Source organism: Panthera uncia, assembly GCF_023721935.1.
Source record: "Panthera uncia isolate 11264 chromosome B2 unlocalized genomic scaffold, Puncia_PCG_1.0 HiC_scaffold_24, whole genome shotgun sequence".
NCBI classification, from domain to species: Eukaryota; Metazoa; Chordata; class Mammalia; order Carnivora; family Felidae; genus Panthera; species Panthera uncia.
In genome coordinates this window covers 109,992,291-110,006,664 of record NW_026057580.1, presented here as the reverse complement: position 1 = coordinate 110,006,664, position 14,374 = coordinate 109,992,291, and the positions used below count along the sequence as shown (strand labels likewise).

General features: G+C 52.1%; 1 protein-coding gene across 2 annotated transcripts in view; it reads right to left on the bottom strand.

Moving 5' to 3' along the window:
• The window catches only part of SYNJ2 (synaptojanin 2), a 104,574-nt gene that overhangs the window by 67,261 nt on the left and 22,939 nt on the right, over positions 1–14,374 (bottom strand). For both annotated transcript variants that reach the window (XM_049653119.1, XM_049653120.1), the window contains exons 2-3: positions 10,675–10,761; positions 476–746 (exon numbers count right to left, since the gene is read on the bottom strand). In XM_049653119.1, the coding sequence (XP_049509076.1) occupies positions 476–746; positions 10,675–10,761 (358 nt within the window). The remainder of the gene's footprint in view (positions 1–475; positions 747–10,674; positions 10,762–14,374) is intronic.

The window sequence follows — 14,374 nt, the reverse complement described above, 5'->3', positions numbered from 1 at the left end:
CCCCCCCCCCCCCCCCCCCCCCCCGCCTCATAAGTTACTATGAGGATTCTAAGTTACTGCCTACCAGGAGAGAACTTAAACAGCCTGGAATGTGAGCACCTTATAAGCATCGGTGGTAAATGTGTGTGCCAGAGGGTAACCAGGATCACTGAGAGGACCGCAGGAGCACTGACCACAGCCTGGCACTTAGGAAGCACAGGATGGATGTGGGCTCTTATGGTCTTGACTTACAGAGAGTTTCTTTCCTAAATCTACATTAGACCACTTTGAACACCTTCCCTGACCCCGGGGGGGAGGGGGGAGGGATGAGGGTGTTAGCGTTCTTCTCACTGCGCTGAGACTGGGCTCGCAGAGGTACCCCAGGATCCTGGGGACGATGTAAAGCAGAGAACAAGGACACAGGTTTCAATCAGAGCCCACCATCCATGTGTCCCGGGGGGGAAGAGGGGGGCAGAAGACGACCCAGGGCCCTCACCAAAAGAAGGAGCTCCCCCACTCGTAGCTGTCATGGTCCTGCTTCTGTGCCCGGACGGTGAGGTCAAAGCTAGACCCATCATTGGGCCAGGAGAAGTAGAAGAACCCTGAGTTGAGGATTTTCCTCAAGGCTGTGAGGCGGTCCTCCTCCTTGGCCTCCTCCTGGAGAGGGTAAAATTCGGTGGCAGTGATTTTGTAGATTTCAGCCTCTGGAATTCTGCCCAGGGACGTGCAGCCTGTCACCAAAACCAGGAAGCTCAGGGAAGCACCACCTGGAAGGGAAACAGACAAGAAGGCTCAGGACCACAGTCAGCAGGCAGAGGAGCAGCTCACGGCCCACGTTTCCGCTGGAACCACATGACCGTATCAGGAATCTCCATCACCTGAGCCTGAAGCCCGGTGCCTGATGCTCGGAGGCTGGCCCCCGACCAGCAGCAGCACCACCACCTGGAAGCCTGCTGGAAATGTGAATTCTCAGGCCCTCCAGACAGCCGGGCGAGGGGACAGCCACCTGAGCTTTAACAAGCGCCCAGGCCATTCTGCTGCCCGCCAGCCTGAGGGTTACTGGCCAGGGGCCTTCCCAGCCCCACAGTCTCTCCCCAATTCTGCCCCCTCCCCAAATCCTCAGGCGCCACCTGGCTCAGGGTCTCCAGGTGTGGTCAGTCCTGCAAGCTCAGTCACTAGAGTCGCCTCTCAAAGCTGCCTGATGGAGGACCTACCTCTCTGCTTCAACCCCCCCACCTCCCCCACCTCCCCCAGGACTGAAATGGGAGCTCCTCGCAGGCCGACCACCCCCATCCCTCCCCACATACGGACACCTAGGGTCCAGCAGCTCCCTGGGGCTGTCCTCTGTGGTTCCTCAAATGCACCATATGCCCTCATACACACGGGCCTTTGCTCAGGCCGCTGCCTCTGCCTGGGATACCCCACCACCGCCTGCCCATCACGGCCTTCCCCACCCACCTTGCCCGCCTCCGCCCTCCAGAACAGCCATGAGCCTTCCCAGTGTTCACCAGGACCACCCTAGCTCAGCCCCTCTTTCCTAGAATTCCTCTCCACCCTTCTGGAGCCTTCCCTGCTCCCCAGAGACATTGTTACATGCCCCTTCTACATGCCAACAGCATCCCTGTTAGCCCTCATGTATGCAAAACTAACAACCTCCATCCCATCTGTGTCCCCAGGAGATTGGGGGTTTCTTAGGGACAGGACTCTGTTTCATTATGACATCTGGGCACTGCACATGGTAAGTCTTTGATGAATGCTTCCTAAATAAGCCGAGAGCAGCTCAAGCCTTTCCCAATCCCCGTGAAGTATTACCCAGGCCACTGCCAACCTAGCTGCCAGGAGAATGAGACACCCTCCTCCGGGGACCCCACCAAACCATCTGCGGCTGCTTTCTGTTCTGTACCCCCCAGTGTATAGCGGGCACACAAAGGTTCCGACAGATACCTGCTGTGTGGGTCAGGGGTGCGTGGCAATGCTCTACTCTGGGGACATCAGGGAGGGCGCCCCTGCTTTATTTCAGGAGAGGGCCCCAGAGATAACTCAGGTGACCAACTGGCCTTCAGGGGCTGGCGTGGTTCTGGTCCAAAAGATATTCTTCCCAACCCCACTGATGCTTAAAGGACCTGTTTCCAGTAAGATCTCCTCCACATGGTCAGTGGTCATTATCTGCAGCCATGGTGGCCAGCGGTTTAGATCTCTGGACACTCTGATAAAAGCCCCTTAGGACCCACTGCTCACCATCTATTTCCCCCCACCCCCTCCTCACACTTGATAGGAAGAAGGGGGCTACTTGGGGCCAGGACACATCTGGGTGTTTTTTTGTTTTTATATTTTTGTTTAATGTGTATTTATTTTTAAGAGAGAGATAGAGCACAAGTGGGGGAGAGGTAGAGAGAGGGGAAGACACAGAATCCGAAGCAGGCTCCAGGCTCCGAGCTGTCAGCACAGAGCCCGACGCGGGGCTCGAACTCATGAACTGTGAGATCATGACCTGAACTAAAGTCAGATGCTTAACGGACTGAGCCACCCAGGCACCCCTGGGTTGTTGTTGTTGTTGGTTTTTTTTAATGTCTTCATTCAGGGCACCTGGGTGTCACAGTCCGTTGGGCATCCGACATCAGCTCAGGTTGTGATCTCATGGCTCCTGAGTTTGAGCCCCACACCGGGCTCTGCTCTCAGCACAGAGCCTGCTTTGGACCCTCCACCTCCCTCTCTCTCCGCCTCACCCTCCTAGCACTCTCTCTCTCTCAAAAATAAACAAACATCAAAAAATAAAATAAAATAGGGGCACCAGGGTGGCTCAGCCAGTTAAGCGTCCAACTTCGGCTCAGGTCACAATTTTGCAGTTCACGAGTTTGAGCCCCTTGTCCGGTTCTGTGCCGACAGCTCAGAGTCTGGAGCCTGCTTTGGATTCTGTGTCTCCCAACCTCTCTACCCCTCACCCACTCATGCTCTGTCTCTCTTTCTCTCAAAAATAAATAAACGTTAAAAAAAATTTAAATAAAATAAAAGACGTCTTCGTTCAGTAACTAGGTCACCACGCCTACTGGGAGGGAGGACCAACAGGGAGACGCTATTGGCTCATATCCCACCTCCCCAGGCAGATTATCAGGAAACTCCTTTAAAGCAACTTAAGAATTAGGCAGTTATGCTACGGACAGTGACAGGCATCAGGAGGCTGAGTTTCTTAAGCAGGACAAGTGTCATTTCTGGAAGACAGGTAAGGTTTATGTGGGGTCGATGTCCTCAAAGTATAGACTCACAAATGCAAATATTCCCGCAGCCTGTGCCACAACCAGGCCCAGGCATCCCATCTGCATCTTCCGATGTGCTCAGCGTAGAGAAAGCAGGATTCAAGGACAGTCAGAGGAGTGGCCGGAGGGCAGCCCCTGCGGTCTAGGCGATGAGCCCGAGACTGGACTCTGTAGGGAGTGGGTTCAAGGAGAGGCATGGAAAACTTTACGTCCTTCCACCCAAGTTGTGGAGTGGATTTCTAGCACTACTTCCTCAACAGCCTCTGCGTGGGCGGACCAAGTCCCTGGCAAGAGTCCCAGGTTGCTTTGAAGACAGTAGGCTTTTCCTGCGCAGGGCAGTGGCCCGGAGGAGGCTTGGGATGGGCGGCTGCAGCAGGCATGAAAAGGCTCTTAAAATAAATGAGACTCTGAGCTCCTGAGTCCTGGGATTGAGGGGCTTGGGAGAAGGCACAGGTGAATAAAGACACCACCCCAGGAGCGGGAGCGGATTGGAACCAAGCACTTTAATGACAGCTGATTCTCAGGGTGGCTGCTTATGAACTCTGTTCTATGAGCTCCCTCTCAACAGCCCCCTGGGGGAGGTACCATTTTTAGTCCCGTTGTACAGGGACGGAGATGGAGACACAAAGAGGTTAAGAAGCCTGCCCAAGGTCACACAGTGGGGGAGCTGGGATTTGAATCCACTTTCGGGCTATACCACCTGGGCAAGTTACTCAGGTCAAGTCTGGTTCCAGAGACACTGCTCTTACCTATATCCTTGCAGAAGGATCGCCAATGTGCCCAACAATGCCGCCATTTCACACATGAGGGACTATCCCCCCAGAGGGAGCTGAATCATCCATCTGCCCAAGTGCACGGCTAGTCTGTGTTGGACCCAAGATGGGTCCAACATGGGTTCATCCAGCCCAAAGGTCTGGTAGCTTCCGATCACAATGGCTTACTGTCTCACTAAGCGTCGCTAAGGTACCCTTTCTCATTTCCAAATTGACACTGAAAGTGTTCATCAGTAGTTTAAATGATTGTGAATAATGTATTTTTCTGGCACGTGCTAAATATTGACATGTAAGAATAAACCTTCTGTAGGCCTCTTTACCATTAAGTGGGACCTAGACTCTGGTTTGACAGTCATCCTTATATATTATTTAAAGCAATGCATGAACAAGTTCTTCTTCAACAGATGGGATTTTCCTCTGAATTCCCATTCCACTCCCACCCCCCCCTCAGAATTTCATCCTAATATCACATGTTTTGTGCTTCTGTGTCTCATATTGATCATACTGTGCAGTAATTTGATCCTAATGCTGAAAGTGTTTAAAACACTTTGGCCTGAGTTATCATTACAATGATGTTTTAGTACAAAATCAGTCAAACAATGTAAACAAAACGCTCTGCTGAATACTGATTTAACATAAAAAATAAAGATTTGTTGGGAAGGTGGATGGGACCTCTGGTCCATACACCCATGGGTAAATATTATTTATTAACGGAATGAAACTAGATTTTCTACCAATGCTAGTTCTGTTTTTCATTTTTATATGTGAACACTAAGAAACCTTGTTCACATTGATAGATCGATGAAATGTTGCCCAATTATTCTTCAAAGTCCTTCTGAGTCATCTGCCAAAAAAAAAAAATCGCAAAATCTATCTAGAAAATTACTATTAACGCTGTCAGCCGATACCCCAATTAGGTTCTCCTTCAATTTTGTAGAAAACAAACAACTGGCTGTCACCTGACTTGTAAACAAACTGTTCCCCAGTCACGGAGGTGACTTACTTCCTCCACAGTGCTGACAATATTGTGACCCCTCCCTTTGTTAGCCATCCACAGGTATTTACTTCCCAGAGCAACACACTGTGTGAGATTCTAGAGGAAGAAGAAGGTAAGATAGAAGAAGGGTGGCTGTGGGTGGGGCAGAGAGACTGAGAAACCAGTCCCTCATCGCAGGGACGTTCTTAGGCAAACCAAGGAGGTGAGGACCTAGAAACCGTTTTCCTCAGCACTGACCAAGCCCGTCGGACAGTCTCTGTGACCCCAGAGGAGCCGCACTAGACCACAGCCTCTCCAGGAGGGGCACCTGGCCCTACTCAGCCTGGCACGTGGCTTCCTGTTTCTTCAGTGGTGGCCCCATCTTGTCTGGCACCCTTGGGTGTGTGCCACACATGATAGGTTTCAAGGAAAGGGTCCTGGTTCGAGCCTAGCGCTAGACTACCGGGGGTCACTATCCCCCGGCCTGTCAGTGTGGTGTTGTCTCTAGGGGATAAAAGGGGGGCTGGCGGGGCGGGGGGGGGGGGGGGGGGCCCCCCCGCCCCCGGGGGGGGGGTGCCCCCGGGGGGGGACAATTGGGGGGGGGGGGGGGGGGGGGGGGGGGGGAGGGCGCTCACCTGCCCCAGGTGTGAGATGTCCCCGTGGGTGCTCACTTTGAGCACAAGATCTAGGCTTTGTTTTAGTAAGGCAGGATCGGTGTTCTCCCAGGGAGGAAGCAGGGCAGGCCTGAGTGGGGGAGGGTCTCAAAAGTCCTTAGTGGAGGCTGAGTTCAGGGGCTTGAAACCAGTAAGAATCTTACAGCAGGGGAAAGACAAAACTCAAACTTGTTTTGGCGTCAGAAGATGAGGCTCTCGAGTCTGCAAGCCTCCACTGGCCTGTGGGGCCTCTGGCCGGTCTCCTACCCTCTCTGGCCCTCAGATGCACCAGGTGGCCTCTATGTCCCTTCCAGCTCAAGGAACTCTGGTTCCAGGGCTCTGGCCAAAGGGAGAGCACACCTGGGTCAGGGCTTGCTGGCCACAGTCAGGGGAGGTCACAGGCCAACAGACACACGAGGCAGAAAGGATCACACAGGGACACACACACCCCTCCAGAGGGCAGCAGGCTCACAGTCCAGACAACTCCTACAGCCTGAGCAAACAGGCTGGAGAAATGGAAGGCAATGACCCCAATATATATTGTTTAAGGGGAGGCAGGGTTTCCGTGTGGGAAGACGAAGAAAGTTCTAGAGACAAATGGTGGTGACGGCTGCACAACATTGTGAGCGTCCTTCATGCCACTGGACTGTACATTTGAGATTAGTCCAAATGGGAAATTTCATCTTCTGTATATTTTACCACACACACAAAAAACCGTGGAGACCTCAGTGTTGATTTTAGAAATTCTTTCCCTCAAGAGGGCTGCCTTCAAGACCCAATGCCAAGGCACCGCTGCCCCAAACCCCCTGGCCCCTGAAGTAACGGGGTCCGTGTCTTATCGAGCTGTGGCCATTGTCATCTGGCTGGGCAGGGCTGGCGCTGGAGTCACCATGAGTCACGCGCAGACACAATGCCATTTGTGCAGGGACAATGCTGGGTGTGTTCTTGCCACTGGGCCTCTGGCTTCCCCTGTGCTGGCATTTCTCTGTTTGCTCAGCCTCGGAGCTCACTCCCTAGCCAGGTTCGTGCCAGTCTCAAGCCCGGGGTTCCCACAGACCACCTTACCTATCCTGCTCGTGCAGGACACTCTCCCACTTAAAGCTGCAGACAAAGTAGGAGCTCTGGGCTTTCCCACCTGTGGAGTGGGGCGCTTTGGCCAAAGGGTCCCCAAGGCCTCCCCCCATGCCGACAAGCTCAGAATTCTAAATACCCTGTATCCACATGGCACAGTTTCAAGGATCTCTTTCACCTTCCCTTTCTAGAACACGAAAGTGGTGCAGATGTCAGTGTGCTGGCAGCTTCCACCAGCTCACGGGAGCCAGCCATGCACATCTTTCCCCAGCTCTGCACTGCAGCCTGAAATCAGCCAGGGGCGGGTTATCTACACCGTGGAGATTGGCAAACACTACACATTGGGGCTTTCCCCCCAGAGAGCTGGATGTCAAATATTTACCAGCACCCCACTGCAGATAGGTAATAAGTCATTCTAACTCTGATGAAGGCCATCAGACCATTGCAAGACTTTCTGGAGAATACTGCAGGCCCTGAATGTCAAGACTAAAGACTACCAGGGGTGCCTGGGTGGCTCAGTCCGTTAAGCCTCCAGCTTCGGCTCAGGTCATGATCTCATAGTCTGTGGGTTCAAGCCCAGCACCGGGCTCTGAGCTGACAGCACAGAACCTGGAGCCTGCTTTGGATTCTGTGTCTCCCTCTCTCTTGCCCCTCCTCTGCTTGTGCTTTCTCTTGAAAATAAATAAACATTAAAAAAAATTAAAAAAAAAAACCTAAACACTTTTAAATCTCCTGTTCCTGCAACTTTTCAGGTTGCATTGACTGCCCATAGAAATCAGCCCTACACTGGCCTGTGTGCAGACTAACCACCCACTGGGAGTCAGTGACCTGACCTTTACCCCACACCTAGTTCTCCCAGAGAGACCCCTCTGCAGGCCAGGCCTCCCACTCAGTACAGACTATGTTCATTCTCCCCTATAAATCTCTTTTGAATTACGTAATATAGAGATGAGGCAGTTTTCCTGATTTTGCACGTGGGAAAACAGCCCTAGGGAGATTAATAAATCCAGAAGGTGAGTCTGTTGTGAAGCTGGAAAGAGAGTCGAGAAGGGCTGGCTTGTAGGCTGGGTACTACATAACTCCAGAGGACACAATTCATTACAGACCTCAACGTACTCAACCCTTGAGGCTATGAGCCAGGGAGGCTGTGAGAGCTGAGGTTAAAAGGGAGTTAAATCCCTGTAATCATTGGGATAAATTCTTCTGACTGCTATACCCTCACTTTCTATGCTTTGTATTACAGATGCATCAGGAAAGCCAACTCTCTGGCTGACTGTGGAGGCTCCACCCCCTTCCTGCTGGCATTTCAGGGAAGGAGAGACTTAAGCTCTCCATGAAAACCTAGGAACCTGGGATAAAGCTTTTATGTAATTTTTGTGCATGTTTCTTCATTTCTAACATAAAAAAGCTATTTTCACTTAGGCAGACTGAAATTGAACAACTTGCCCCAAGTCACAAGCCTGAGGGGAAGTGTCTTTCTTTGTCTAGAGACCCTCAGCCTAAAACAGTCAAAAGGGAGGCCCGTCCCCAACTGGGGCTGGCTGCCTTTGTGGCAACCAAAAATTGGGATTTCTCTCTGCACTGCCCAACACCCTCAAGAGGTGAGAGGAAGACATTATAGTTCTGGGCTGGGGCCTTCCAGCAGGAAAAGAAAACCAAGTTAAAGCCAAGCACTCCTTCATGGAACTGAAGGAGATTTGAAAAACTCGATTATAAGGCCCCATCCTTCCATCCTTCAGATATCCTAGGGCCCTTTCAGGAACGTGTCGAAAACAGGCCAAATAATTCTGGCATCCTCACCACCTCAGACAGCTTTAGCAGCATGACCACCAACCCCCCACCCCCCGGAGGGTGACTCTGGCAGGTGAGGCTGGGAGTATTCAGAGGACAGAAGAAATGGGCGCTGGGGACTTGACAGGTGTCCGTGCCAGGGGCTTGGCCCTGCTCTCGCCCGGCCCCCAGGGGCTGTGCACACTCACCCCTCAGGGGAAGGGCAGGGGGTGGCTGTGAGAAGGGAGGAGGGTCTTGCAGCTCTTGGAGCTGGTCACCTCTCTCCGAGTCCTGCCCTGGGATGGTTCCACGACATCCTGCTGTGACCCTTGGGCTGGATACCCTGCAGACACCCTGGCCCCTCTGACAAATACTTCTCTGGGAGCTGACCAGTTTCTGCCCAGCTTCAAGACAGAACAGCCCAGCGGCTGAAAACAGCCCCAGGTACCAGAAGGCACAAGCTTAAAACCCAGGTCACCACCTGAGGACTGCCCAACCTTAGGCGAGCGACAGCACTGTGCTAAATCTGGGACTCGGTCAGGTGCAAAGTGGATCATTAATTTATTTAGGAGAAAAACACTGCCAATTATAACTGCAAGATGCCAACAACTGTAACACATCCTAAGAGCCAAGATGCTACAATGTAAAAAAAAAAAAAAAATCTGTCACAGAACAGACAAAATAAAGCACTTAAGTTTTCTCGGCTTCTCTTTCTCTGCCTGTAAAGCAGGACATTAATGGCACCTGCCTCACAGGGTGTTGGGAGAACCAGGTTAATACATGAAAACACTTAAAACGGTGTCTACCACAGGGTAAGAAGGGAAGGTTAGCCGTCATTCCCACATCATCATCATCACCGAGGCTAGGACCACAGGCATTTTTTGTAACCTTGGAAAAATCACTGCGGGGACAAATCCTGGCAGGCAGCCCCATTTCATGGAGAAAGCAAGTGTCTGGAGGCAGTTAGATCTGCGTTTGAACCCTAACTACACTCCTTACCTTAAGCAATTACGTTAACCCTCTGAGCCTGCTTCCGTTACTATAAACAGCGGAAAAGATGCAACATCAAATTGGCTTACTTTTAGGATTAAATAAGTTCATGTATCTCTAGCCCTTGGCACAAAACACACATTTAATAAACACATTTGTCGTGGACGTGCTGAATGCTTTTCCTACACACTATTTGAAAAATGATCAGTGCAATCATCATAGTTCGGGAGAAACCATCCCATGAAAGAAAGACCCAGAAAAGTAACGGCTTAGAAACTCCTCAGCCTCTGAGCACAGCTGCTGGGGGAGGCATGGAGCCGTGACATGCTCGGCTCAGGGAGAGCCATGTGCCCGAATGTGGTCATCTCACAGCCAATTCTCATTTTGAGAAGCAGCGCTGAGAATCGGGGATGTCACCTGTGCTCTCGTCTTGGCCCCACATGTCCCTGGAGACGCTGGGTGGGACCAACATAAGTCAGGGGGCCGAGAGAGGAGAAAGGAAATGGTGGCCGCAGACCCAGAAGAGCACCAGGGCTCCCATGAGGTCCAGGAGCACAGAGGTGACAATGCAGGGGCCCCACGGAAAGGCTGTCCAGCTGACAGCTCAGCCCCAAGGGTGTCACGCTGAGATGCCCACTTGTCCCTGTGAGTTCTCTGCCTTTTCCAAATCAGACGACATGGCCCATTTTTCACATGTACTTTCCTTTCCTCTCCCTCACGCCCCACCCTCGGCGTCCCATGGCAGGTGCTCTGGGCTCCTCTGCCTGGTCAACACGCCCAGTCCTGGCTCTTCTTCAAGATACCCTGCGAGTCCAGGGGACTTCTGACGTCCCGCATCCACCCCTTCCCGAGTACAGATCCCTTGTAAATGACAAACAGTCCCCTGGGCAGACCCCACAGACCTGACTTTGGAAAAACTCGGGTCCTGGAGGGCAAACAATGAAGGTGAGCTTCCTTTGCACACAATTCTTCTCCTCCAGCGGCACAGACAGGTGAGCGCCAGGCTGCATCCACCTTGACGTCCTCCCCAGCGTGGAGGAACAGGCGCAGCGAAATAAAGAAACGTTTTAAAAGATCCTAACAGCTAAAATGAAATGCCTAAACCCGGCAGTCTTTCCAAACGAGCACGAGAGAAGCTCTGCCCGGCTCCCTAGAAGTGTAGCATCAGACGTTCTGACAGCTGCTGTTCTGTCTGATCGGGGACTTACCAGATTTTAACCTGAGCTCCCCCAGGCAGCCGTAAGCGTCGGTGATCTTTCCATACTGGCCTTTAATGACCTCCTTCTCTTCCGGAGCTAGGGGAGAAACACATCACAGACAGCATCAGCCTGGGTCTCCTGTTGAAGTTCCTTCACTGCAGCCTTCTCCAATCTGGCTCCCCACCCACTCGAAAAAGAAAACGCAGAGACAATAGCTCGGCCTCAAGTAACGTGTGTGGAGGTTTTATGATCAGCGAATCACCAAGCTGCAGAGATTTAGACCTTCCCACAAAAAGCTTGGTCTCTGGAAGCGCCCACAGCTCCCTGGGGCCTGGGGAGGGTGAGGAGAGTCCCCAGCTGGCCAGAGGTGCTGGGGTGCAAGCCAGGAGCAGGTGCCTCAGGCCCAGCCCTGCCCACAGGCTCTGAAACAGGAATGAGTCATTGTTACCTGATGAGGGGGACCTTCCTTCCTAAATATTGGCCACTGGAGGCTCGTCCTGTGAGCGCCCTCCTCCCTGCAGGGACCTGCTAACACAGGGGAGGCTGAGCAGAAAACCCACGTGCCCCCAGGCACCCCAGGCCTGGGCCCAGGGGATCCCAAGGAGAGCCGCATGAGCAGAGCCCCCGGTCTTCAGCAGTGGCCACCGGTGCTCAGGACAAGACACGGCCCAGGGTGAAAGCAAGACAAGACAGCAGACTGACAGACAGAAGGACCATTGGGAGCAGGGAGCCCATGACCTACAAGGGCCCCACAGACCCACTGGCATTTACAGTGGCAGACCCTTGGACCCCTTCTCTGAAAAATGTTTCCACATGCAAAGAATGGGGAAAAAACCTCGATGAATCCTCAAATAAGGGCCTGGCAAACACCATTAGGGAGATTTACTAAGAGAGCAGTCACTCAGCCTCTGAATTACTGTGATAGACAGACTCTTAATCTGGGGTGACGGAGGAAAACCCAGCAGATGCTGCAGCTTTGCAGGATAGCGCTGGGGGGATCTGTGTAACCTCTACAACTGTGTGCAAAATATTTGGATATATATATATATATATATATATATATATATACACACACACATACATACATATATATATTCTTTAAAGTTTATTTATTTATTTTGAGAGAGAGCAAGCAAGCAAGCATGGGGCAGGGGCAGAGAGAGAGGGAGAGAGAGAGAATCCCAAGCAGGCTCCACACTGTCAGTGAGGAGCCCAAGGCAGGGCTCAAACTCACGAACTGTGAGATCATGACCTGAGCAGAAATCAAGAGTTAGACACTCAACCAACTGAGCCACCCAGGTGCTCCCTGGGTATATATTTTTATGGGGCTGGAGGCACAGTTTTTGTCAGAATCTCAAAGGACTTAGTGACTCTGAAAAGGTTAAGAACCAGTGTAATCAATTACATTTCCCCCCAACATTCACATGGACTTTTCTGATTGATTAGGCTTTTGATGGGGGGAGGGGAGAGTAACCTAAAGCTAATTATGAGAAGGACTGGGGGCCACGGTCCCACCTCCTCCATCCGCTGGGTTCAGAGAAGGGGCGGCCGGGAGGCAGGTGATTCACTACTCTCCTGCTGCTGCTGTGGTGACAAATGACCAGACCCAGTGGCTCAAAATAACACACATTCATGAGTTGACACCTGTGCAGGTCAGAAGTCTCTGAAATGGGTTTTACTGGGTTAAAATCAGTGTCGGCAGGACTTCATTCCCCTAGAAGCTCTGGGGAAAACCTGTTTCCTGGCATTTTCCAGCATCTAGAGGCCGTGTGCCTTCCTGGGCTCCTGCCCACCTTCTTCAAAGCCAGTGACTACATCGCTCGGGGCTCTGCTCCCACTGTTACTTCTTGTTCTCTCTCCCTCTCCTGCTACCCTCCTCCTTCTTTTAAGGGCCCTTGTGAGTTACCCAGGTAACCCAGGACAAGTTCCTTAACTTACTCAAGTCGGCAAAGTCCCTTTTGCCATGCAAGGTAACAGGCACAGGAACTAAGGACTAGGATGCTGACATCTTAGGGGCCCACAGATGGCCACAGCCCATTTCTTGGAGGCCACAAGCCTCCTGCTCCCACACGGATGATGGGTGAGAGGGACAAGGTGTTCTCTCCACTCCCTGCATCTGTTCCTGGCTGACGTGAACAACATCCTCTGCCCAGAGGTGACGACAAGCCCACTGGATTTTTTTTTAAGTTAGTTTATTTATTTATTAAAAAAATTTTTAATGTTCATTTATTTTTAAGGGGGAGAGAGACAGAACACGAGCAGGGGAGGGGCAGAGAGAGAGGGAGACACAGAATCTGAAGCAGGCTCCAGGCTCTGAGCTGTCAGCACAGAGCCTGACATGGGGTTCGAACTCATGGACCATGAGATCATGACCTGAGCCAAAGTCAGACGCTTAACAGACTGAGCCACCCAGGCGCCCAACAAGCCCACTGTTAAGGGCCAAGTACTGTGTCATGTGCCTACAGAGGCCTCCTTGAAATGGGCCTGCTCCCTGCTCTGGGACAAGTAAACCCCGTGAAAACCCAGGCTCACAGGAAGACACGAATGTCCCTCCTGCGGGCCACAGGCATGGCCAAACTCTGCATACGGGTGCTGCGGGCAGAATCAGGAGAGGTAAACCAGGCAGCCCGTGGCTCTCATCTCAGTACACATGCTGGTAAAGCAGGAGAGTAATTCGGACACAAATATATATATTTCAACCCTCAGAGCTTTACAAAGCCTTCGAACAGAATCCTTAAGCCTGACTATCATCGCGTTCTCATTTTGCTGACCAGCAACGAGGAGGACTTTGTGCGTGGCGTGCATTACCTCTGCAAACAATCCTGACCAAAGAAAACAAAACATCAGGGATCTGCTCCCCGAAGCGATGTGGTCGAATCCACACTTCAGAGGTGGGGACGCGCCCACAAGGCCAGGCTGAGGGAATAAAACTGACCGCTTGCCCTGCTGGACCACAGGTGACAAGCACGTGTGTCACAGCCCCCGTCACCAGGAAAAGTAAACTAATCCAAATTAAAAAAGACTCTTCATCCTCATATTTACTTATTACTTATTTTTTAATGCTTTATTTATTTTTGAGAGACAGAAAGAGACAGAGCGCAAGCAGGGGAGAGGCAGAGAGAGAGAGAGAGAGAGAGAGAGACAGAGACAGAGACACAGAATCCGAAGCAGGCTCCAGGCTCCGAGCTGTCAGCACAGAACCCAACGTGGGGCTCAAACCTACAAACTACGAGATCATGACCTGAGCTGAGGTCAGACGCTTAACAGACTGAGCCACCCAGGCGCCCCTGAGCCAGTCCTTTTAAAGTCCAGACCCCCTGCAGGCTGTCTCTCCTGGAAGCGTATTTTCTCATTTCTTCTTCTCCAACGCTCCTTCTGACCCTCACCGTGTACGAGGGGATATGTTCCGCTCCCACAGTGCAGACCCCTGCCCTGCCTTCAATGCCCCCCCGCCAGCACTCCTAGAGGCCTGGCCTCTCAGGCAGCCTGTTCCCAAATCACCCGACACCCCTCCTTGTCCCAAACAACTATACTTCCTCAGGTTAGAGGGAAGAAGAACTCCGTTATCCATTTTGCTCTTCAAAAGGGAGCTCACAGCTCCAATGTCTACAAGCACGAGGCAGGTAGTGAGTGAATGAAGCTGCGGGAGGGACCACAGGTGACCAGGGGACACGCGGCCCCTCTAACAGGGGGCAGATGGTCAGTTCCA